Source organism: Loxodonta africana, chromosome 6 (assembly GCF_030014295.1).
Source record: "Loxodonta africana isolate mLoxAfr1 chromosome 6, mLoxAfr1.hap2, whole genome shotgun sequence".
In the NCBI taxonomy this organism is placed as follows: Eukaryota; Metazoa; Chordata; class Mammalia; order Proboscidea; family Elephantidae; genus Loxodonta; species Loxodonta africana.
Genome location: NC_087347.1, coordinates 75,293,231 through 75,318,231, shown reverse-complemented (window position 1 = coordinate 75,318,231; position 25,001 = coordinate 75,293,231). Strand labels below are relative to the sequence as shown.

Here is a 25,001-nt window from a genome sequence, read left to right as displayed (position 1 = left end):
CAAATAGGAGTGCCTTGTAGTTTGCCTCTGTGGGGCTCCAGCGGCAGCTGAGGGCAGGCTGTCTTTGACCACTGGGAGGTTTTAGTGTGCTCCAGCCATCTCATGCCAGCCTGGCTTGCCAGAGTTAGGGTTACTGTGCTGTAAGACAACTCATCATGGTGCTCAAGGGAACTGTGCTCTGCAGCCCCCTGGGTCCTTCTTGCAGGTGCACTTCCTTTTTCAATTTGACGCTGTTTTTCTTACCCTCTGTAGGGCGCTCATTCAAAGAACTATTATTACGTGCTTGTTGCTGCATGTTGCTGATTCATATGCAGAGGAAAAAGTAATTTTATCTTCAACACCTCTTCCCTGTCACTTAAGGCATATGTTAATGCAAGACAGTTAGATTTTGGCATCCTTTCTCTGCCTCTCCTCTGTAGCTTTGAGGCCACAATCTAAGATTCGTTATAAATAAAGATGCAACTGTTATTTTATTTCTATTTTTATTTATAACTACACCAAAGCCATCTTACAGGTACTTTTGTGCCTCTGAAACCCTAAACCATATTCCAAGAAATGCCCAACATCTCAGGCCTGGTTTGGTATTAGTGTAGCATTAATGTACACACAGTGTTTCAAATATCATACCTGGTTTGGCATTAAATTAGTGTAGCATTAATGTACACACAGTGCTTTAAATAAAGATGTTTTCACACTCATATTTTGTCATTGACATCTCCTGAATTCATATATTTTAGATTACGCTAGAACCGAATCCCTTTGAAGACATTTTAAGGGCTTTTCTTCCCCTGGCAGTACAGAATGATTTTTTTTTTCTTTAAGTGAGGAGTATGCAAATGCGAGCACTGTACTGGGGAGGGATGCAAAGTGGAAGGCTGAAGCCTGAACGGGGTGGGGCGAGAGAACTAAGCACATGCAGAATGCTGAAAAGCACTGATTGAAAGCTTTTTGCTTTGTCATTCCTCTCTGCTCCTTTCTTTCCCAGTTTGTAACTGTGGACAAGTGCACCCTACTTATTCCATAGAATCACTGGATCTAGAATGACCCTTAAACTTGAAGGTTGTCTGATCCAAACTCCCATCCATTGATAGAATTCTCTGCTGGATTCAGGAGCTCTCTTTCTTTTCCAGCACCTTTCTGAGCAGCATCTGAGCCCATGGATTGAAAGTGCAGCAATGACAGACGAGTTTCTGGAATCAGAGTTTTGGGTCTGAATGCTGTCTCTGGCACTTCTGTGATATCCTGAGCAAGCTCCCCATCATTTCAGAGTCTCATCTGTTAAATGGTTATAATAAAAACTAATCCACTGGAGTAGGAAGATTAAGTAATGTGTGTAGTATATAAAACACTTAGCACTCAGAGCTAAAGAGTAGCTACGTGGCAATAAGAACTAGGACCCATGCTTCCTGTGTGACTCCAAGGCAATGCTTGTTCCATGGTATCACACTGCCTTTCTCACAATGTCTCACAGACCACTGAAAAAGTATCTGTCACTGGAGCACTCTGTACGCTGCCTTGTAGATCCGTCAACGCTGTTATTAATAACGCCTCACATATATTTTGTGTTTTGGAATATAAAATGCACTTTCACAAGTGGGGAAAATACCCACGTCAACATGTCTACTGATGACTAATAGATGCAGGAAGGAGAAGGAGGAGAGGCTTTGAAAGAGGTCTATTAGTGATGCAAATGTGAAGTTATCTGCACTGTGAGGAGCATAACAAACATCAAAACCAATTACAAGAAACAATGTGTGATCTATTTAGGCTTCAGAACTTGGCTTTGATGAGTTGGAAAACCATCAGAACATAGCACAAGGAGTTTGGGGGCAAGGATTTAACTTACCTGAAGTTTAACAGTTCAAATGGTTCAGATGGTTTTATGTTTTGTCCCCAGGAGGCCTGCAATTTGCATGTGGTTGAATTTTCACATACAGACTGGAGCACAGCAATGATTTAGACTACATAATGATAGTGTAGTAGTTAAGAGCTATGACTGCTAACCAAAAGGTCGGCAATTTGAATCCACCAGGCACTCACTCCCCGGGAACTCTATGGGGCAGTTCTACTCTGTCTTATAGGGTTAATATCAGTCAGAATCGACTTGATGGCAATGGGTTTTTTTTTTTTTTAATGGTAGAGCCAGGATATGTTCATGATTTGGAGACAAAGCATATGGAGCTGAGAAAAGTAAGGCAAATAAGTTCTCAGAAGTCAACATTAACTGGGTGGTTCAATACGACAAATGTGTCATCCTGAATGCAAAACTTTTCTTAATAGAAAATGTTATCTTGCCTTTCTTAAAACCTTCTGAAACAGTTCTTCATGTGTGAGAATTTTTATATTTGACCAATGCTCAAAAGGGAATTTTTGGAAATGGGAGAAAAACGCAAGGTGTATTTTTAATAAATTATGTTTCATTGTTTCTGTATTGTAAGATCGCTATGGGGCGGAATCGACTCCACCGCAATGAGTTTGGGTTTTTGGTTTTTGGTATTGTAAGGAGATGAAGGAATATACCTTTTTCTGTTAGAAAGAAAACAGTCCTTTTGAAATTCAACTCCCTCAGAAGATGAATTTGTAAATACCAAACTGACCGTACCTTTTTGACCCTACCAGGGGAAGATTGGAGTTTCATACAGTTATCAAATATTTTTAAACTAATATCCAACCAAATACCTTTGAAACACTTTGTGATTTCTTAATATATATAAGCAAAATTCCAAATCAGGTCACTTTCCCTTTTTTTTTTCTGCCAAAGCCTACTTTTTTTTTTTTTTCCTAGCAGCCAGCTCTAAGTAGGGAATTGATTAAGGTAGGAAAGACAGAAAGAGCCTGCGTGGGGAAGCAGAACATACTGGTGGAAATGGCCCTACTGCGCGGCCATGTGGAATAGGAAGTCTACACTGGCCGGGGCCCAAAAGAGCCCAGTTTGTGTCTCACAGTCCAAATTTGGTTGATGTATTTTTGAAGTTTCTAAAGGTTAACTTACATGCTGTAATACATTATAGAAATACACGAAGCTGAATTTTACCGTGCCAGTCAAGAGGCTGGCTTGAATCTGCTATTTAGGAGGAAGAGAGACAGAACAATTTACATGTGTGAGAATGTGAGAATAATTTTACCTTCTGTTGTTTTCAAAGCCACCTTGGGCCATGGTTTTTAAATCGAGACACAAGAAGATGTGCTGGGGTTCCCATAGCAACATTAACTTATCTAAACTTCCCTTGCGGTATATAATCTTTTTATTACTGGTTTGGCTTTTAAATGTACACTTTAATTATGAAATACAACTGAGTTAAGAGTCTCAGAAAAATACGAACTTTTACACTTACCAAATTATGCATGTTTAGACAGAAACCTTGATATTTTATTTCTGAGGACTTGCCATCAAGTTATTATAAAAACTTTTCTGTGGTCTTCCTTAACACTGATCTCTGATCTCACTCCAACCCATTCCATCCTACTCCTAAATCAGTCTCTCTGAGTACATTTATAACATGTCATGGCTAGGCATGTTATAAATAAAACAGAAATAAACAAACCTCAGATGGCTACAGTCTTGAGACTAGAACCCAATGCCTTAGTTGCTATTCAAAGCTGTCTACAAGCTGACCCTTGCCCATCTTTTCTCCACTATCTCTCATCATGAATGTCCTACTCCAGACAGATTTGTCTTCTCACCATCTCCTGAGAAGATACATTCAAGGACCAGCCTTCCCCCAGAAGCCTGATTCTTCCCCATTCCTTTTCACAAATGATCTCTCTCTCTTCGGAACTACCATTACTATTGCTGCTATCAGTCATCAAAAGCCCCGTGAGTGCAGTTCTACTTTGACACTCATGGGGCTGCCATGAGTTGGAATCGGCTTGATGGCAACTGGTTTACCGGTATCATTTCTGTAAGTCGTGTTGTTTGTGACTGGGCACCATCCCTCATCTTTTTTTTTTTTTTTTTTAATAACTTTTATTAAGCTTCAAGTGAACGTTTACAAATCCAATCAGTCTGTCACATATAAGTTTACATACATCTCACTCCCTACTCCCACTTGCTCTCCCCCTCTTGAGTCAGCCCTTTCAGTCTCTCCTTTCTTGACAATTTTGCCGGCTTCCCTCTCTCTCTATCCTCCCATCCCCCCTCCAGACAAGAGCTGCCAACACAATCTCAAGTGTCCACCTGATATAATTAGCTCACTCTTCATCAGCGTCTCTCTCCCACCTGCTGACCAGTCCCTTTCATTTCTGATGAGTTGTCTTCGGGGATGGTTCCTGTCCTGTGTCAACTGAAGGTCTGGGATCCCTCATCTTTTTTAATAGTAGTGTCTTGATTTACCTTTGGGCAACTTTCCTCCATTTCATACATTCTGATGGCACCATCAATTAAGCTGCCCTGCCCCAGCTTGTCAAGAGATGATGAATTCACGACCCTAGTTGGAAAAATCACATTTTTCCAGGAAATCAGAACTTACGCCAATTTAAAAAAGGAAAACAGTTGGGACTGAAGCATCCCAGTGGTGGTCCTTTCACGAGATTGTCCATTTGTTTCAGATTTCTGTGGCTTATAACTGAAGTCTCCACTTTTGGTTATAAGCTCCCTATACCTGTTTGTATATTATCCTAGATTATGATATAAAGGTTTAAGGTATACACATTTTGCTTTGCCAGCTAGACTTATGTATGCTCCCTGAGGGCAGAGACTGGGTCTTTATTATATTATTCCACATAACTCAGTACAACGTAAGCGCTCAGTAAATATCTGTATAACAAATGAAGACCAGTCTTAGAGAGTTTGTTTTTATGCGGCATAATTTACAAGCCAACTTATATGCTTTTTGAGGCAAAGTGATCAATAAAATTTTAATTGGTACAATTTAAGTGTTTCCTTGGGTATGACAGTGGTCTTAAAGACAGTTTGCAACAACTTGTACATCTAAGAATAGCTTGAAGATAATATTAGCATGGGTCACACTTCCCCAATTTTAGGAAAGGAAAGAGAAACTAAAATTCTACCAGACATTAGTCTCGGAATTAAAAAAAAAAATGCTTTGGGGAAAACAAACAAAAAACAATATACCTTGGTCTTGGGCTTGTTGACACTTTTCCCTGCAAACAAGGCATGCTGCCTTTGGTGTCAGAAGATGACAATGGATGACAGTTTGGCTGTATTTGTGAATGGACTTGCTAAGCCTAATGTAAAAAGCTGATACATTTTTCCACTTCTAAAAAATGACAAGTTATGGTTTCTCAAAATTATTTGACATATATCAGCAATTTAATTGAATGCTTAAAAATTCAAAGAACAAATAAAATGGTTAGACGTAATAAACACAAGTAAACTTGGGTACATCACGTGTTCTGAGTTGAAAACACAGAATACGATGCAAATCACTTAACATGTACTTAAAATGCACAAACAGCAGGATATACAAATTCTTCTGATTGCCTTTTGAGAAATGAGAGCTTTGCAGAAGTCTCTGAATAGTGTAGTCATCTGGTTTTTTATCTTAACATGGTATATAGTTCAGTCATCAGAAAGGAGTGAAAAAAACAATTTGGAGCTATTTTGAGGCAAGTGCAATGGTTTCTGGAATTTGCCTTGAACCCACACTCGGTGCATTTTCACTTGTTTTTTCCTATTAACTTGTAAGCGACGATCAACCAGATTTTGCTTCTGGTCTAGCCCAGCTTTGCAGAACATATTGTGGACTTCCCCTGTGAGACAAAAATGGCAATCAAAGATATGACATGCGATCAGAGATGAGGGAGGGAGTAAGGAACAATGGAACACTGATGGAATGATTGAACATTTAAATTTCATTTATAACAAGAAACAATCTCTAGTACAAATTGGTGAAGGAAACCTGCGAAGCTACTGGGTTTCTTCACACAAACACACCAAGTTTAAACAGGTGAACTCGGCAGGCATAAACAAACAACACTATTGACTGCAGCTTGTAATATTTTGAATGGTGCCTCCTTTCTGAGGTTTTCTTGATTTATAGGGACCCAAAATGGTACATTATAAAAATATTCACATAAATTTGGAGAAAGTCCTTAAGTGCTGGGTTCATGTGGTACTGTTGGAAATGCTTTTTTGAAATGAGAAACTGACAAAAGATAAGTAATTTTCTATGGACTCATAAAATCAAATGCCTTCCTTTGGCTGTGGCATGTCATCCATTTTTTCGTATCTGGGCTGATAGCACCTCCAAATTGGAAGAGAAGTACACCTTCATTTGGGTTACGAGGGTGAAACAAGTGACTCCTGAGACAGTTTCAACCGGAAAAAGATTAAAAGGCAAAAGGCCATTTTCAAGCTTTACCTAGAACAGTGAGAGGCACTGAATTCTGAAAACACCTGACGTTTACTCAACCACTGACGCCTCATGTTTATATCTTTTGAATTTTTTCTTGCAAACAGTAAACCAAAGACAGTTTTAATAGCTAATTACTTCCTATTGAAGGTAAGCATACCTTTTGTGAAAAAATATGCTCTGGTACCATCTCCTCGAACATAAAAATTTTCAGATAAACAGCACCCTATAATAGAAGTAATAGTGAAAAGAGAAACAGCATTCCTTTAAAAACAAAAACCTGACATGAAATATAAACAAGGCATTCTTTCAAACACATGAAATTAACAACCCCGAAACTAAATATATTATTACCCTTTTTAAAACGAAGCTGAGTCTTATCATATCTTCCATAGTCCCGAAATAACAACATTCCCCCTGGTTTCAGTAACTTCGACAGTCGGTTTACAACGCTTTGCATCCTTTGAAAACAAAAGAAGATACTCTGTGGAAATTTTATTTCATATGACAGACGTAACCTTCTTGAAGACAGACTAAGAAAAGCTTGATAAGGCCAAAGAAATATAAAACACAAACATAAGGGGAACAAACACAAAAGTACAGAAGGAAAAAGGACACCAACTTGCTAAATGACCAGATTCAAAAGGCCTAGGGTATGGAGAAACCACCCAGATGACCAGAGTGGTATGATGTCAAAGCTGAACTGCAAAGTTCCACAGATGTGTCCTGATATTTACAGTAAATTATGGCAGTTCCAAGGAAGAGAAAAACTGAAGGCATTTCATTTTCATTGCAAGATAAAAAATAACGCCAAAGTCATACCAAATTTTACATTATCTAAACAGGAATGGTCTTTTCTCCAAAACTAGCTCCTCCTCCTGACTTCTTTATTTAGTTCAAAGGAGCCATCATTCACCAAAATGTAACACCTCAGAGAAATCTTTTGACTCTTTTTATTTTCCTTTCTTCTACCACCCTCTCCACAACCATTAACAGTACCAACCAGTTGTTACGTAGGCGATTCCAACTCGTGGTTGACTGCATGTGTGTCAGAGTAGAGCTGTGCTCCATAGGGTTTTCAATGACTGGTTTTTCAGAAGTAGATCCCCAGGCCTTTCTTCTGAGGCACCTCCTGGGTGGACTGGAACTTCCAATCTTTCGGTTAATAGCCAAGTGCATTAACCATGTGTACCACTCAGGGACTTGAGTCATCAAATTCTGTCCTCTTTTTTCACATTATTATTATTTTTTTTAACTAATTTTTATTGTGCTTTAAGTGAAAGTTTACAAATCAGGTCAGTCTCTCATACAAAAATTTACATACACCTTGCTATACACTCCTAACTGCATTCCCCCGAATGAGACGGCACAGTCCTTCCCTCCACTCTCGCTCCTGTCCATTCAGGCAGCTTCTGGCCCCCTCTGGCCTCTCATCTCCCCTCCAGACAGGAGATGCCAACACAGTCTCAGGTGTCTACTTGATCCAAGAAGCTCGTTCTTTACCAGTATCATCTTCCATCCCATACTGCAGTCCAATCCCTGTCTGAAGAGTTGGCTTTAGAAATGGTTCCTGTCTTGGGCTAACAGAAGGTCTGGGGACTATGGCCTCTGGGGTTCTTCTAGTCCCAGTCTGACCATTAAATCTGGTCTTTTTATGTTTTTTTCACTTTTTTGACATTTTCTCTTTCTTTTGTTTTCTACTGGTACTTCCTTAGAACAAACCACTATCTCCTCAGGCCTGGAAATGGAAAAGCTTCCAAACATGTTTCATTATTTTCTCTGTCAATTCTTCCTGCATATTACTGAACAAATTATTCTGTTTAAATCAATGCCCATGGAAGCAGCAGTCAAGAAATCAAACTACCTATTGCATCAGGCAAATCTGCTGCCAAAGACCTCTTTAAAGTGTTAAAAAGCAAAGATGTCACTTTGAAGACTAAGGTACACCTGACCCAAGCCATGGTATTTTCAATCACCTCATATGCATGCAAAAGCTGGACAATGAATAAGGAAAACTGAAGAAGAACTCATGCATTTGAATTATGGTGTTGGCAAAGAATATTGAATGCACCATGGACTGTCTGAAGAAGGAACAAATCTGTCATGGAAGAAGTACAGCCAGAATGCTCCTTAGAAGTATGGATGGTGAGACTTCGTCTCACATACTTTGGACATGTTATCAGGAGGACTAGTCCCTGGAGAAGGACATCATGCTTGGTAAAGTAGAGGGTCATCAAAACAGAGGAAGACCCTCATGAAGTAGTGGCTGCAACAATGAGCTCAAACATAGCAATATTTGTGAGGATAGTGCAGGACCAGGCAGTATCTCATTCTGTTGTACATAGGGTCGCTATGAGTAGTAACAGACTCAACGGCACATAACAACATTCTGTTTAAAATGTTGATTTTGTTAAATCATTCCCTTGCTCAAATTTTTTCATCATTTTAATCCATAGGATAAAATCTTAACTTCTCAATTGAATCCTTACCATGTCTAACTACTGACCCCAATTCATCTTTCCAACATCTTTCCTACTTCTTACCAATCTGAAGCATCTGTTCTAGCCAAACTATTATATGCTTGGCTCTGAGCAGTCTATTCATGCCTTTGCTCATGTGGTTTCCCCACAAAGAATTCTTTCCTCCTCATTCTTTGCCTGTTTAAACTCTGTTCACACTCCAAGGCCCAGCTCAATACTGGAAAGCCTTTACTTCCTCTAGATTCTTGTAACATTTACTATTTATTCTTCTAATCTGGTTCTCAATTAAATATGATCCCTTGGAACTGCCCTTGATTTAGTGTTTATGGTTAAGCGTTCATAGCCTTATATGCGATTATGGCCTCAGGATGGCAAAGGTTTCAGATCTCACATCAATGCTCAGTGACTAGCACTGGCTACCTACAGAACTCTATTGAGAGGGGACTCTGAAGGCTCAGTGGAAATGACAGAGTACAAAATTGATTACTGATATCTGCCATGGGCGGAGAATGGTAAATGGCAGCCTGAGTGCTAGGTCCTTCCATCCCTGCTTTATCCAAGCCACTTAAAGCCTCAGGTTTTCTTATTTTAAAAATGAAGGGTTTGAATCAGATAATCTATAAATTCCTTCCAATTAAAAGACTGTTCAGTGGAATAGTGGGGTGAAGCCAGATTATGTCAGGGTATGAAGGAAGTCTGTGAGAAAATGAAAGCAACTATGAAAACGAGAGAGAAATATGACAGAAAGAGGTAACATGATTAGGTGAAAAGCTCTTTTAAAAAAACGAACATCAACTACATAAGAGGGAAAAAGAAAAGTGTTTTTTTCCTTGTTTACTTTATTACAGGTTATTTTCCCACTGTATTTATACTTAAAAAAAAAATATCCTTAGGCTTTGGCAATTAAAGAAAACAATATCTAAACCGTAAGATACTCACTTTTAGGATGAATATTTAGGTACAGAGGAAAATCTCTTTCTGCACACATTAGTAAAACAAGCATGAAGCTAAAATGCAGAAAAACAAAGAGCCAAATACTCCAAAATGTATTCACCTCATTCAGCAAACCCTTTGTCCCAATTATCCATTAACCTCTGGGGTTGTGGGTAAAGGCAAGGGGTATGGAGCCGCTTTCCCAGATCGTTCCATCTTGGCCCATGAAACAGTTCCAGAGCCAGTTTCTGAGGTGGGGTGGGCCCGGGATGTGATGGACAAGATAAGAATGGGAGAAAGCCCCGTTTCTTTCTTTATCCTTCTTGGATAACCCTGCTATCCTCACCAATCACCGGATGAAGAGAGAAGAGAGGGAAAAGCAGAGATAATAAAGGAATATTTGTTGACTGCCTACTCTATGCTTGGATCAATGGTAAACACATTATATATTTTTTTATTTCACTGTCAAAAGGGACTATGGTTTTATTCTGTTTAAGCTGGAACTCTTAGACTCAAACTCTTGCTGAATTGCTTGCTGTTTATTTGTGCCTAGATTTTCCAGGCTGCCCGGAAAGCCACTTTCTGAGAACTTACTCAGGTGCGGAATCCACTACCACAGTCCTGTCGCTGTTGTGTACTGTGGAGTTGATTCTGACTCACAACAACCCTATATAACAGAGTAGAATTGCCTCATAGGATTTTCTAGGCTGGGTGGGTTTGAACTGCTGACCTTTTGGTTAGCAGTCAAATGCTCAACCATTGCACCACCAGTCCTAGATGACCCTAAACACAACACCTTGCCTTTCCACTTACGATTTTCCCTCTTCTACTTACTCATTCTATTTTTTAGATTGTTTCCAGGTAAGTAAAAAAGTGGCTGGAGCCCTGGTGGCACAGTGCTTAAGCGCTCGGCTGCAAACCAAAAGGTTGGAGGTTCAAACCCACCAGCCATTCTGCAGGAAAAAGATGTGGTAATCTGCTTCTGTAAACATTACAGTCTTGGAAACCCTATGGTGGGGCAGTTCTACTCTGTACTATAGGGTCGCTGTGAGTCAGAAGAGGCTTAACGGCAATGGATTTTTTTTTTTTTTTTAAGAAAGAGGCTACTGGTGATGGGAAAGGCAATAAAAAATATGGGGGAAAGTCTGCACAACTAGACCAAGGTCAGTGAAGATAATGAGAGGTACACAAGAATAAAGAACAACTACAGTAAATGCTATAACATATACAATCTTGCAACAACAGTAATAACAAGCAAAAAATATGAGTGGTTACATAGGTAGCTATGTTCGCTCTATGGGTGTGGGAAGGCATATGGGAGTACATGCACATGCGTATGTAGGTATATTTGTGGGCATACGTACATATTTGTATGTGCTGCATATATATTCATATATACAACAAAGTACATAGGGGGCACAGCTAGGGATACTTCCTAGACATATCCAGTAACCCTGTGGGATTGATTTACTGGATTTGAAGGCTCATGGGACAACTAGGTCAATTCGTATAATTCAGTTTATAAAGATAATATTGTAGATCTTGGTTTGGTGAGTAGAATCTGCAGTCTTAAAAGCTTGCAAGCAGCCATCTAAGATACAACTACTAGTCTCTTCCCATCTGGAGCAATGGACAGTAAAGGAAGCCAAAAGAAACCACTCCTAGGTAAATACTCGGAAGACCTGAAAGCAAGGAATCAGATAGTTGTACACCAGTGTTCACTGAGGCATTATTCACAATAGCCAAAAGATGGAAACAATCCAAGTCTCCATCAACAGAAGAATGGATAAGCAAAATGTGGTATATACATACAATGGACTATTATTCAGCCATAAAGAGAAATGAAGTTCTGATACAAGCTATGACATGGTTAAACTTTGAAAAGCTTCTGCTGAGTGAAAAAAGTCAAACATGAAAAGAAAAATATTGTGTGATCCTACTTATATGAAATATCTGGAATAGGCAAATGCATATAGTTATTATTATTGGTTACCAGAGGTTAAGTGGAGGGAGGAATAAGAAGTCATTGTTTAAGGGGTACAGATCTTCTGTCTGATGAAAAAAATTGGAAATAGATATTTGTGATGGTTGCACAACAACATGGTCAATGTAATGTCACTGAATTGTATACTAGAAAATTATTAAAATGGCAAATATTTATTATATGTTTTACCACAGTAAAAGGTTTTAAAAAGAGAGCATAATTGCACATTTCTTAACTGATTTAAAAAGTAATTGCCCATACAACATGTATATAACTGTATTGTTGGGCCTATAATATATATAACTGTAATATATTTGACAATAATTGCACAAAGGAGCCAGGTGGGAACAAACTGTATTGGAATAAGGAAGTGACACCGGATGGTAAATCGAATCTATAGGGAGAAATGAAAAGAACCAGAAATGATAAATAAGATTAATAAAACAAACTCTGTAAATACATACATGTTTTCTCGTCTAAGTTAAACATATAATGCAAATTGTAGAGCAAACACTAAGAAAATAACTTAAAAATGATCATTAAAGGAATTAAAATGTGACACTAGAAAATATTTACTCCTTGCTTGCAATAAACAAGAAACTGAGGAGGAAAAAAAAAGACGTAGAAAACAAAAAGCAAAAGGGCAGATGTAAATCTAACCATACAAATAACATTAAATGTGGATGGAATACACAATACAATCAAGAGGCAGGCTGTCAGATTAGGTTTAAAAAACAAAACCAAACCAAGATATGGCTGTTTTATACAGGCGACAGAGACACTTTAGATTCAGAGATACAAATAAGATGAAAGTAACTGGAAAAAGCAGGTCACAGAATGGGGAAAAAAATGTAATTAAAAAAAGCGGGATTTTATCTAAAATACATAAAGAAGCAGCCATCTAAGATACAACTGTTGGTCTCCTCCTATCTGGAGCAAAGGAGAATAAAGCAAAGCAAAGACTCAGAGAAACAATGAGTCCACAGGACCAATGGCCCGCTGGAACCACGGCTTCTTCTAGTCTGAGACTAGAAGAGCTAGATGGTACCTGGCTATCACTATCAACCAAGACCAGACTTACTGGACCGATACAGACTGGAGGAACCCCCAAGGCTATTGCCCTAAAACACTTTTTCATCTAGAACGGACGTTACCTTTCAGCCAAATGATAGATTGGCCTATAAAATAAACAATGACATCTGTGAAGAACATGCTCCTTTGAACAGTCAACTATAGAAGACCAAATGGGCAACATTTACCCAAAAGCAAAGATGAGAAGTCAAGGTAGGGCAGGGAAATGCACTGATGGAAACAGGGCAGGCAGGTGGAAATGGTGAGAGTGCTGACACATTGCGGGGATTGTAACCAAAGTCACGGAACAATCTGTGTGTGAGTTGTTGAATGGGAAACTAACTTGCTGTGTAAACTTTCACCTAAAACACAATAAAATATTAAAAAAAAAAAAAAGAACATGGCTACTGAAGTGACACATCTGAATTTATTTTCTAAAAAATAAATAGAATGAACACACTGTACTCTAAAAAGAGTCTTCCAGAGAATCTTCTTCCCCTTTTCTTTAACATTTAATTCAAATCATGAGAAAATACACTAATTTCAAATAGTGTTTTTGTGGTCTTATTTTGAATTTAACCATTTCCTGTTATGAGTGTCAAATAGGAAATCTTGCTCTCTATCCACCTACTTCATCTTTTTAACTATTCATAAAAGGAAACAAAATACATAGATTACATCTTTCTACTAGTACCTGAACAATGCCAAGAGTCTACACAGATTAGTCGAAAGAAACAGGTTATGGAAACTGGGAGGTAAAAGAAGCTTCATGGAACCTGATATATCTCACCAGGTGCAAATGCATCTTTCTTTAGAGTCTATTTGGAAATCTAATTGCTCTTCCACAGGTAATCAAAGTATTCATCTCTGAATGAGAAGTAAAGGGACTATAAAGGGTTCTCGTGACCTTGTAACTGCCAAGAAAAAAAGCACACGGTAACCAAGTTTATTTGGAAAAGGGTCAAAATCATTAAATAAAAAGTCAGTGTTAAATCTGTGTCTACTACCAGGAAACCATGAAAGCGGAATTTTTTTTTTTAAATAATTTTTATTGAGATTTAAGTGAAAGTTTACAAATCAAGTCAATATCTCACATAAAAACTTATATATACCTTACTACATACTCCCTCCCACTTACTCTCCCCCTAATGAGTCAGCTCGCTCCCTCCTTCCAGTCTCTCCTTTCATGACAATTTTGCCAGTTTCTAACCTCCTCTACCCTCCCATCTCCCCTCCAGACAGGAGATGCCAACATAGCCTCAAGTGTCCACCTGATCCGAGTAGCTCAGTCCTCATCAGCAACTCTCTCCAACCCACTGTCCAATCCAATCCACGTCTGATGAGTTGGTTTCGGGAATGGTTCCTGTCCTGGGCCAATAGAAGCTCTGGGGACCACGACCGCCGGGATTCTTCTAAGTCTTAGTCAGACCATTAAGTCTGGCCTTTTTATGAGAATTTGGGGTCTGCACCTCACTGTTCTCCTGCTCCCTCAGGGGTTCTCTGTTGTGCTCCCTGTCAGGGCAGTCATTGGTTGTGGCCAGGCACCACCTAGTTCTTCTGGTCTCAGGATGATGTAGTCTCTAGTTCATGTAGCCCCTTCCGTCTCTTGCACTCATAATTACCTTGTGACCTTGGTGTTCTTCATTCTCCTTTGATCCACGTGCATTGAGATTCATTGATGCATCTTAGATGGCTGCTTGCTAGCGTTTAACACCCCAGATGCCACACTTCAAAGTGGGATGCAGAATGTTTTCTTAATAGAATTTATTTTGCCAATTGACTTAGATGTCCCCTGAAGCCATAGTCCCCAAACCCCCGCCCCTGCCCCGGAAAGCCAAATTTTAATAAACCTTATGAAAGCACAATGCCTGAACTTACCATACATGTGCCTTAATACATGCAAGGTGACAAGATATTAAGAAAAGTGATCATTTTAATTGCTGTTAATATCTCTTTATGCTTCCTCTCTAGAGAAAAGCTATGTTTATAGTTTTAGAACACTGCATGAATGTAAAAAATCTAAATCGTCAATATTTAAATGATGGCACTAGGCCACGTGTCTGTCACTTTGTCATACTGTGAGGGCTTGCGTGTTGCTGTGATGCTGGAAGCTATGCCACCGGTATTCAGATACCAGCAGGGTCACCCATGGAGGACAGGCTTAAGCTGAACTTCCAGACTAAGAATAGGAAGAAGGACCCGGCAGTCTACTTCTGAAAAGCATTAGCCAGTGAAAACCTTACGAATAGCATCGGAACATTGTTTGATATAGTGCTGGAAGATGGGCCCCCCAGCTTGGAAGGCACTCAAAAGATGACTGGGGAAGAGTTGCCTCCTCAAAGTAGAGTCGACCTTAATGACGTGGATGGAGTAAAGCTTTCAGGACCTTCATTTGCTGATGCAGCACGACTCAAAATGAGAAGAAATAGCTGCAAACATCCATTAATAATCGGAACCTGGAATGTATGAAGTATGAATCTAGGAAAATTGGAAACTGTCAAAAATGAAATGGAACCCATAAACATCGATATGCTAGGCATTAGTGAGGTGAAATGGACTGGTATTGGCCGTTTTGAATTGGACAATCATATAGTCTACTATGCTGGGAATGACAACTTGAAGAGGAATGGTGTTGCATTCATTGTCAAAAAGAACGTTTCAAGATCTGTCCTGAAGTACAATGCTGTCAGTGATAGGATAATATCCATATGCCTACAAAGAAGACCAGTTAATACGACTACTATTCAAATTTACGCACCAACCACTAGGGCCAAAGATGAAGAAATAGAAGGTTTTTACCAGCTGCTGCAGTCTGAAATTGATTGAACATGCAATCAAGATGCATTGATAATCACTGGCAATTGGAATGCGAAAGTTGGAAACAAAGAAGAAGGATCAGTAGTTGGAAAATATAGCCTCGGTGATAGAAACAATGCCGGAGATCAAATGACAGAATTTTGCAAGACCAATGACTTCTCCATTGCAAATACCTTCTTCCACCAACATAAACGGCGACTATACACATGGACCTTGCCAGATGGAACACACAGAAATCAAACTGACTACATCTGTGGAAAGAGACGATGGAAAAGCTCAATATCATCAGTCAGAACAAGGCCAGGGGCTGACTGTGGAACAGACCATCAATTGCTCATATGCAAGTTCAAGTTAAAACTGCAGAAAATCAGAGCAAGTCCACGAGAGCCAAAATATGACCTTGAGTATATCCCACCTGAATTTAGAGACCATCTCAAGAATAGATTTAACACATTGAACACTAGTGACCCAAGACCAGACAAGTTATAGAATGACATCAAGGACAGCATCCATGAAGAATGCAATAGGTCACTGAAAAGACAAGAAAGAAAGAAAAGACCAAGATGGATGTCAGAGGAGACTCTGAAACTTGCTCTTGAGCATCGAGCAGCTGAAGCAAAAGGAAGAACAGATGAAGTAAAAGAACTGAACAGAAGATTTCAAAGGGCCTCTCGAGAAGACAAAGTAAAGTATTATAATGACATTTGCAAAGAGCTGGAGATGGAAAACCAAAAGGGAAGAACACGCTCGGTGTTTCTCAAGCTGAAAGAACTGAAGAAAAAATTCAAGCCTCGAGTTGCAATAGTGAAGGATTCCATGGGGAAAATATTAAACGACACAGGGAGCATCAAAAGAAGATGGAAGGAATATACAGAGTCATTATACCAAAAAGAATTAGTCGATATTCAACCATTTCAAGAGGTACCATATGATCAGGAACCGATGGTACTGAAGAAAGAAGTCTAAGCTGCTCTGAAGGCACTGGTGAAAAACAAGGCTCCAGGAATTGATGGAATATCAATTGCGATGTTTCAACAAACAGATGTAGCGCTGGAGGTGCTCACTCGTCTACGCCAAGAAATATGGGCGACATCTTCCTGGCCAACTGACTGGAAGAGATCCATATTTATGCCTATTCCCAAGGAAGGTAATCCAACCGAATGTGGAAATTATAGAACGATATCATTAATATCACATGCAAGCAAAATTTTGCTGAAGATCATTCAAAAATGGTTGCATAAAAAGCTAGAAATAGAACTACCATATGATCCGGCAATCCCACTCCTTGGAATATATCCTAGAGAAGTAAGGGCCTTTACACGAACAGATATATGCACTCCCATGTTTACTGCAGCACTGTTTACAATAGCAAAAAGATGGAAGCAACCAAGGTGCCCATCAATGGATGAATGGATAATTATGGTATATTCACACAATGGAATACTACGCATCCATCGATAAAGAACTGTGAGAAATCTGTGAAACATTTCTTAACATGGAGGAACCTGGAAGGCATTATGCTGAGTGAAATTAGTCAGTTGCAAAAGGACAAATATCATATAAGACCACTATTATAAGAACTTGACAAACAGTCTAAACTGAGAAGAAAACATTCGTTTGTGGTTACGAGAAGGGGGAGGGCTAATGGCTAATTAGCATTCACTAATTAGATAGTAGATAAGAACTACTTTAGGTGAAGGGAAAGACAGCACACAATACAGGGGAGGTCAGCACAATTGGACTAAACCAAAAGCAAAGAAGTTTCCTGAATGAACTGATGCTTCGAAGGCCAGTGTAGCAGGGGCAGGGGTCTGGGGACCACGGTTTCAGGGGACATCTAAGTCAACAGGCATAAGAAAATCTATTAAGAAAACATTTTGTATCCCACTTTGAAGACTGGTGTCTGGGGTCTTAATTGCTAGCAAGCAGCCATCTAAGATGCATCAATTGGTCTCAACCCAGCTGGATCAAAGGAGAATGAAGAACACCAAGGACACGAGGTAATTACGAGCCCAAGAGACAGAAAGGCTGGCTGATGTCAGATGGATCCTGATTGAAAGCAGAGAGTATCAGAAGGATATTTACCTGTGTTTTATTGACTATGCAAAGGCACTCTACTGTGTGGATCATAATAAACTATGGATAACATTGTGAAGAATGAGAATTCCAAAACACTTAATTGTGCTCATGAGGAACCTTTACACAGATCAAGAAGCAGTTGTTCGGACAGAGCAAGGGGATACTGATTGGTTTAAAGTCAGGAAAGGTGTGCGTCAGGGTTGTATTCTTTCACCATACCTATTTAATCTGTATGCTGAACAAATAATATGAGAAGCTGGACTATATGAAGAAGAACGGCACATCAGGATTGGAGGAAGACTCGTTAACAACCTGCGTTATGCAGATGACACAGCCTTGCTTGCTGAAAGTGAAGAGGACTTGAAGCACTTACTAATGAAGATCAAAGACCACAGCCTTCAGTATGAACTGCACCCCAACATGAAGAAAACAAAGATCCTCACAACTGGACCAATGAGCAACATCATGATAAACGGAGAAAAGATTGAAGTTGTCAAGGATTTCATTTTACCTGGCTCCACAATCAACAGCCATGGAAGCTGCAGTCAAGAAATTAAAAGATGCATTGCATCGGGTAAATCTGCTGCAAAGTGTTGAAGAGCAAAGATGTCACCCTGAAGACTAAGGTGTGTCTGACCCAAGCCATGGTATTTTCAATCGTGTCATATGCATGTGAAAGCTGGACAATGAATAAGGAAGACCGAAGAAGAATTGACGCCTGTGAATTGTGGTGTTGGCAAAGAATATTGAATGTACCATGGACTGCCAAAAGAATGAACAAATCTATCTTAGAAGAAGTACAACCAGAATGCTCCTTAGAAGCAAGGATGGCGAGGCTGCGTCTTGCATACTTTGGACGTGTCGTCAGGAGGGATCAGTCCCTGGAGAAGGACATCATGCTTGGCAGAGGACAGGGTCAACGAGGTAGACTGACACAGTGGCTGCAACAATGAGCTCAAGCATAACAATGATTGTAAGGATGGCGCAGGACCAGGCAGTGTTACATTCTGTTGTGCACAGGGTTGCTATGCGTCACAACTGACTCGATGGCACCTAACAACAACAACAGGCCAACCTTAGATCATAAAGGTTCAAGGTTAATCTGGCAAATCTCAATAACCCCAAATTCCTTACTGGGCTTCTTTAAAAAAAATTTAAGCCCATCAACAGACCTAGATGAATCCAAACAGGTACACAGCCCAGTTGTTCATGAACATTCAGTAAGATGCTAAATCAAAGATGTTTGTTTCTGAACACCAAGTGTAATTTCCCTCTTGGGAGTCTATTAGGCTGTTCTGAATTTGTAATTTCCTTGAAGCACTGTCACTTTTAATAGGTATGTGTCTTGCCAGAATATGCTTACTTCATCCTGACAGTGACAGAAAACCCGCTAATGAAGTAGTTTGACCAGTTTCTTTCTAAAAGTCTGAAAAAAGGAAAAGCTGCATTTAAAAGGCTGCATATTATATATAATGTAGTTCACTAAATAATAAATTCGGGAATTGTCATTTTCTTTGATAGTTCTGAAAACCACTACCGATAAAGGAGCTTTACACATTTGCTTTGCCGTTTTGTCCTCATTTACCTGTCAGGATGAATAGAAGAGAGCACAAAGACAAGGAGAATGACATCCAGGATCCCATCTGGAAAAGGGTAGGGTAAGCCATCATCACATACATCATGAACAAAGGCAGAACACTGGGCTGCTCTGTAGGATGAGTGTGACTGTCATGATAAAGGAATAAAGAGCAAAAAAAAGTAGTTAGCCGACTTCGAGTATTTTTCTTTAAATAAAAAAGTCATTTTTTTTCCTCCAGAGAGCCTTTCCTCTGTAAATTTGAATGTACTTTATTTTCAACCCTGTATTCTGTTAGACTATTTCAAGCAGCCACAAAAAATTAAGTCTAGCACCTGGACTTGACAACAAATATTCTGTGAAATCCCTCTTTAATTTTAAAGGTGAGGTGGGGCAGGCTTCACCAGTCAGTGGGCAGAGTTGCCAGAGGCCCACCCTCTGCTATTTCAGAGGCGCTGAGATAGTCCTCAACCCTCTCTCTCGCTGCTTTCTCAGTGCCTCCTTAGGCTTACAATACAAATGTCCCATAATTGATCAAAATTAAACAGTGGTGGTGGCCACACAACTCTGTGAACAGCCTAAAAACCACTGAAATGTATACTTAAAAAGGGTGAATTTTATAATACATGAACTATATTTCAACAAAGCTATTATTTTTAAAAATCGCATTAGAGTACACACACACACACACACACACACACACACAACTTGCCTACAAAAACAATACAGCAAGAATATATACCAAAACATTAGCAATGATTTACCCTAGGAAGCGTGTTGTTATTAGTTGCCGCTGAGTCATTTCCGACTCACAGTGACCCTGTATGTGTAGAGTAGAACTGCTCCATAGAGTTTTCAAGTCTGTCACCTTTTAGAAGCAAATTGCCAGGCCTTACTTCTGAGGTGCTGTTGGGTGGGTTTGAACCTCCAATCTTTCAGTTAGCAGTCTAGCACTTAACCATTTGTGCTACCCAGGGACTCATAGGAAATGTGATATAGGTGAATTTTATCTTCCCCTGCAGATTTTTTAGTGTTTTAGAAAATGTCTACAATGTATAGTTCTTACTCTTACCATCAGAAACTAAGCTCCATGTGTTCACTACACATTTTGTTAGTAGAATTTCCTTTCCTTTTGCATTTCATAAAATTACTTTTCATTCTAAGGTAATGCTCACTAGCATTCAGAGATCTGTCAAATAAGTCCAGGTTTCCCACTGGTTTCCTTATAGTCTAGGATGTTTTAGACTTACATCATATGTCTACTGGATTTTCCTTTTTTTTTGAAGACTCAAATTTAGTGAGTGCCTACTATGCGTCAGACTGCGTAAGGCTCTAATGATACAAATATAAATAAGACCACCATATATGAGGTAACTGAAGAATATTATTTTTTGAAGGATGGAATATTAACTCATATGAAAATCTGGACTAATTTTAATTAGTCTCTTCTGAGCTTAAACAAGTTCTGCTTGGCCTTTATCCGAAAGTCAGTAACGAGAGCTGAACCTGGATTATTCACACTTGCATTTTTGTGGGCCAGTAGTCTTCCTGGTCATCCCCCATATGCTATTGGCCTTTCTCCATGGAAACCCTGGTGGTGTAGTGGTTAAGTGCTACCGCTGCTAACCAAGAGTTCAGCAGTTCGAATCTGCCAGGTGCTCCTTGGAAACTCTATGGGGCAGTTCTATGCTGTTCTATAGGGTTGCTATGAGTCGGAATCAACTCAACAGCAGTGGGTTTGGTTTTTTCTTTTTTTTTTTTCCCAGTGTACCAGGCCCTTGAGATCTATTTTAAATTAAAAACAATTTCTATTGTTTAGGGCACTATGTTAGGCATCAGCTGATGATACGATTCCTAGAAACAGTGAAAGCTCAGTTAAAAATGGTCATAGATAACATCTGTCCAGAAGCAGTTCAAAAGAATCACTTCAACAGGAAATAAATCAGAGTCTTACAGCAGATCTCCTTAAAGAAAATACAAGGCATACCTTTACTAGGTCCACAGCTCCAGAAGCAAAATCACAACAATAAAGGAAGGACCCTGGCACATTCCTATGAAAATGGAAGAAATGTTTAAGTCTAGAGTCTAGATATACTCAAACTTCAGAAGAAAGGAAACTGTAGGTCTGACTTGTTAATAGGTATTTCTTCAATAGAACTTCAGATGACACTTGGCTTATCACATCCTGTTTGTAAATACAGTGTCCTATACTGGTGTATGGTTGCCTTCATGTTGCTTCTGAACCAACACTGTCTCAAGGACTTATTATTAATTACAGGGTAACTTTCTAACTCCTGTCCAGATTTTAAGGGCCCTCCATTATTTAGATCTATCTGCCTTGTATCCGCCCACATTCCCACACGGGAAACCTCCAGGACCATCCATAGCTCTGCTCTATCTTCCTCCCACCACAAGCACTCTTTTCTCTGCCTCCAGCCAGCATGTCCTCTTTGCTGAGTCAAGTTATTTCCTTTTCCAAGGACTCTCAGAACCCTGTGTTCCTTGATGCTCCATTCCTAGTGGAGTCACTAGGGTTGGTGTCACCTGTGTGGTCACTCGTGATGTCATCCCCCCCAAGCTAATTACCACAATATTGTAGCTAAAACACCGGAAAAACGGACAAAATCAGTGACTATAAAAACACCAGCAGCAACAGGAACAACAGCTCGTGCTTATAGCGCATGCAGACCAAACCATGTGATCTGAAGCATCGCTGTAATTGGGTAATAATGACAGCTCCGATCAGAGTGCATTAGAAGGTTCAAAAAGTACATTAGCATAGAGTTTTAGCCTTGCAGGTATATTGATACATGTAAGCTGGGCTTACGAAAATTTTTTATTGTTATAACTAACTACAGGGCTATTTTTATAAAAAATAATAAATTTCTGCTGAAACACTGAACAAAAATCTTATAGACAGTCATTTTGGTGTCACCCCCTCTGACAGTGTCACTTGGTATGGTCCGTACCCCCTGCACACCCCTAGCGACACCATCGTTCATTCCTTTTCCTGTCTGTACAACACAACTGGCTCTGGGGCCTCTGATGCTCTCAGAGGGCACTATTTTTGAGGACACAAATGAATATCATATACGTATATATATATATTTTAAATAATTCTTATTGAGCTTTTAGTGAACATTTACAAATCAAGTCAGTCTGTCACATATAAGCTTATATACACCTTACTCCATACTCCCACTTACTCTCCCCCAATGAGTCAGCCCGCTCCCTCCTTCCAGTCTCTCCTTTCATGACAACTTTGCCAGTTTCTAACCCTCTCTACCCTCCTATCTCCCCTCCAGACAGGAGATGCCAACACAGTCTCAAGTGTCCACCTGATACAAGTAGCTCACTCTTCGTCAGCATCTCTCTCCAACCCATTGTCCAGTCCCTTCCATGTCTGATGAGTTGTCTTCGGGAATGATTCCTGTCCTGGGCCAACAGAAGGTTTGGGGACCATGACTGCCGGGATTCCTCTAGTCTTAGTCAGACCATTATGTCTGGTCTTTTTATGAGAATTTGGGGTCTGCATCCCACTGATCTCCTGCTCCCTCAGGGGTTCTCTGTTGTGCTCCCTGTCAGGGCAGTCATCAGTTGTGGCCGGGCACCATCTAGTTCTTCTGGTCTCAGGATGATCTAAGTCTCTGGTTCATGTGGCCCTTTCTGTCTCTTGGGCTCAGAGTTAACGTGTGACCTTGGTGTTCTTCATTCTCCTTTGATCCAGGTGGGTTGAGACCAATTGATGCATCTTAGATGGCTGCTTGTTAGCATTTAAGATGCCAGACGCCACATTTCAAAGTGGGATGCAGAATGTTTTCATAATAGAATTATTTTGCCAATTGACTTAGAAGTCCCCTTAAGCCATAGTCCCCAGACCCCCGCCCTTGCTCTGCTGACCTTTGAAGCATTCAGTTTATCCTGGAAACTTCTTTGCTTTTGGTCCAGTCCAGTTGAGCTGACCTTCCGTGTATTGAGTATTGTCCTTCCCTTCACCTAAAGTAGTTATTATCTACTAACTAATCAGTAAATAACCCTCTCCCACCCTCCCTCCCTCCCCCCCTCATAACCACAAAAGTATGTGTTCTTCTTAGTTTATACTAGTTCTCAAGATCTTATAATAGTGGTCTTATACAATATTTGTCCTTTCGCCTCTGACTAATTTCACTCAGCATAATGCCTTCCAGGTTCCTCCATGTTATGAAATGTTTCACAGATTCGTCACTGTTCTTTATCGATGCGTAGTATTCCATTGTGTGAATATACCACAATTTATTTAACCATTCATCCATTGATGGACACCTTGGTTGCTTCCAGTTTTTGCTATTGTGAACAGAGCTGCAATAAACATGGGTGTGCATATATCTGTTTGTGTGAAGGCTCTTATTTCTCTAGGGTATATTCCGAGGAGTGGGATTTCTAGGTTGTATGGTAGTTCTATTCCTAACTTTTTAAGAAAACGCCAGATAGATTTCCAAAGTGGTGGTACCATTTTACATACCCACCAGCAGTGTATAAGAGTTCCAATCTCTCCGCAGCCTCTCCAACATTTATTATTTTGTGTTTTTTGGATTAATGCCAGCCTTGTTGGGGTGAGATGGAATCTCATCGTAGTTTTAATTTGCATTTCTCTAATGGCTAATGATCGAGAGCATTTTCTCATGTATCTGTTAAAAAGCTGCCTGAATATCTTCTTTAGTGAAGTGCGTGTTCATATCCTTTGCCCACTTCTTGATTGGGTTGTTTGTCTTTTTGTGGTTGAGTTTTAACAGAATCCATATACATATATTTTTAACATCATGGAAATACAACTTCTAAAAATAATAAAACAATAATGTAATAATTCTTAGTTGTCTTTTCAAGTTGTCAAACATTTATTGAACCTCATCTATGTCCCAAGAATACGAAATAGTGAATGAAACTGTCTAATAAGATAGCAAGGGTATGTGTTTTGAAGGCAAAAAGACCTGTGTCTGAATCCTGAATTTGCCACTAATTAGCTCTGTAAATTTAACTTTACCTGTTTGAGAACTCAGTTGTCTTTTTTTTTTTTTAAACAAAATGTAGATAATCTTATATCATGTACCTCATACCATGTCTGAATCACAGAGAGGTCAGTAGGTCATTAAACAGTAATTCTAAGTATGGTCCTGGCTTTTGTGGATTATATAGTCTAGTTGGGGACATGACTGGCTTTATACAACTTCTGCAGGGGTGTGGATCAGGCCTGCACCCTCAAGTGTAAACCTTAAAAGCTTGGAAGGAGGATGGCATTGTTCAGTTGGGAGAAGGGAAAATGGTGTAAGGATTTAGCAGTAGGAGTCACATGTCAGGGATGAGAAGCAGAGTTGATTCAGGGAGCCCTGTGGCAGGATACAGAGGTGGACCTCGAAGCACATAATTAGAACTTAATCTGATTCAAGAAGCATTTCAAGCAGGGAGTGCTTCTAAGTAAACATGTAATACAAGGACAAATATGTATTTAGCAAAATATCACCCAGGGTCAGATTATACTCTTAAATGTTACTCACTGATAAATATTATGTACACATATAACTAATCTATTCTGTGGCATTAGGGGACTGCATTAAAATTTAAGGCCTGTCTAAATAAGTTAAAGTATGATGAACAGGATTTGGTAATGAAAAGTTAACCAGAACTGAATCAAAGGTAAAACTTTACATAGGTTGGTCTTTCTTCATCTGTCCCATACAAAAGCAAGTGTTTTATATTCAGTATGTCGCCTT

General features: G+C 39.6%; 1 protein-coding gene across 8 annotated transcripts in view; it reads right to left on the bottom strand.

Annotated features, from left to right (window-relative positions):
* Window positions 1–2,370: 2,370 nt before the first annotated feature.
* METTL8 (methyltransferase 8, tRNA N3-cytidine) overlaps window positions 2,371–25,001 on the bottom strand; it is a 117,034-nt gene continuing 94,403 nt past the window's right edge. For 2 of the 8 annotated variants that reach the window (XM_064287006.1, XM_064287007.1), the window contains 5 exons: window positions 21,242–21,305; window positions 19,264–19,403; window positions 6,669–6,775; window positions 6,475–6,540; window positions 2,374–5,712 (listed from right to left, as the gene is read on the bottom strand). In XM_064287006.1, coding sequence (XP_064143076.1) covers window positions 5,522–5,712; window positions 6,475–6,540; window positions 6,669–6,775; window positions 19,264–19,403; window positions 21,242–21,305 — 568 coding nt within the window. In that variant the 3' untranslated portion in view covers window positions 2,374–5,521. Of the gene's footprint in view, window positions 5,713–6,474; window positions 6,541–6,668; window positions 6,776–19,263; window positions 19,404–21,241; window positions 21,306–25,001 lie in introns of all 8 variants that reach the window. The other 6 variants (XM_064287002.1, XM_064287004.1, XM_064287001.1 and 3 more) reach the window with 4 other exon arrangements.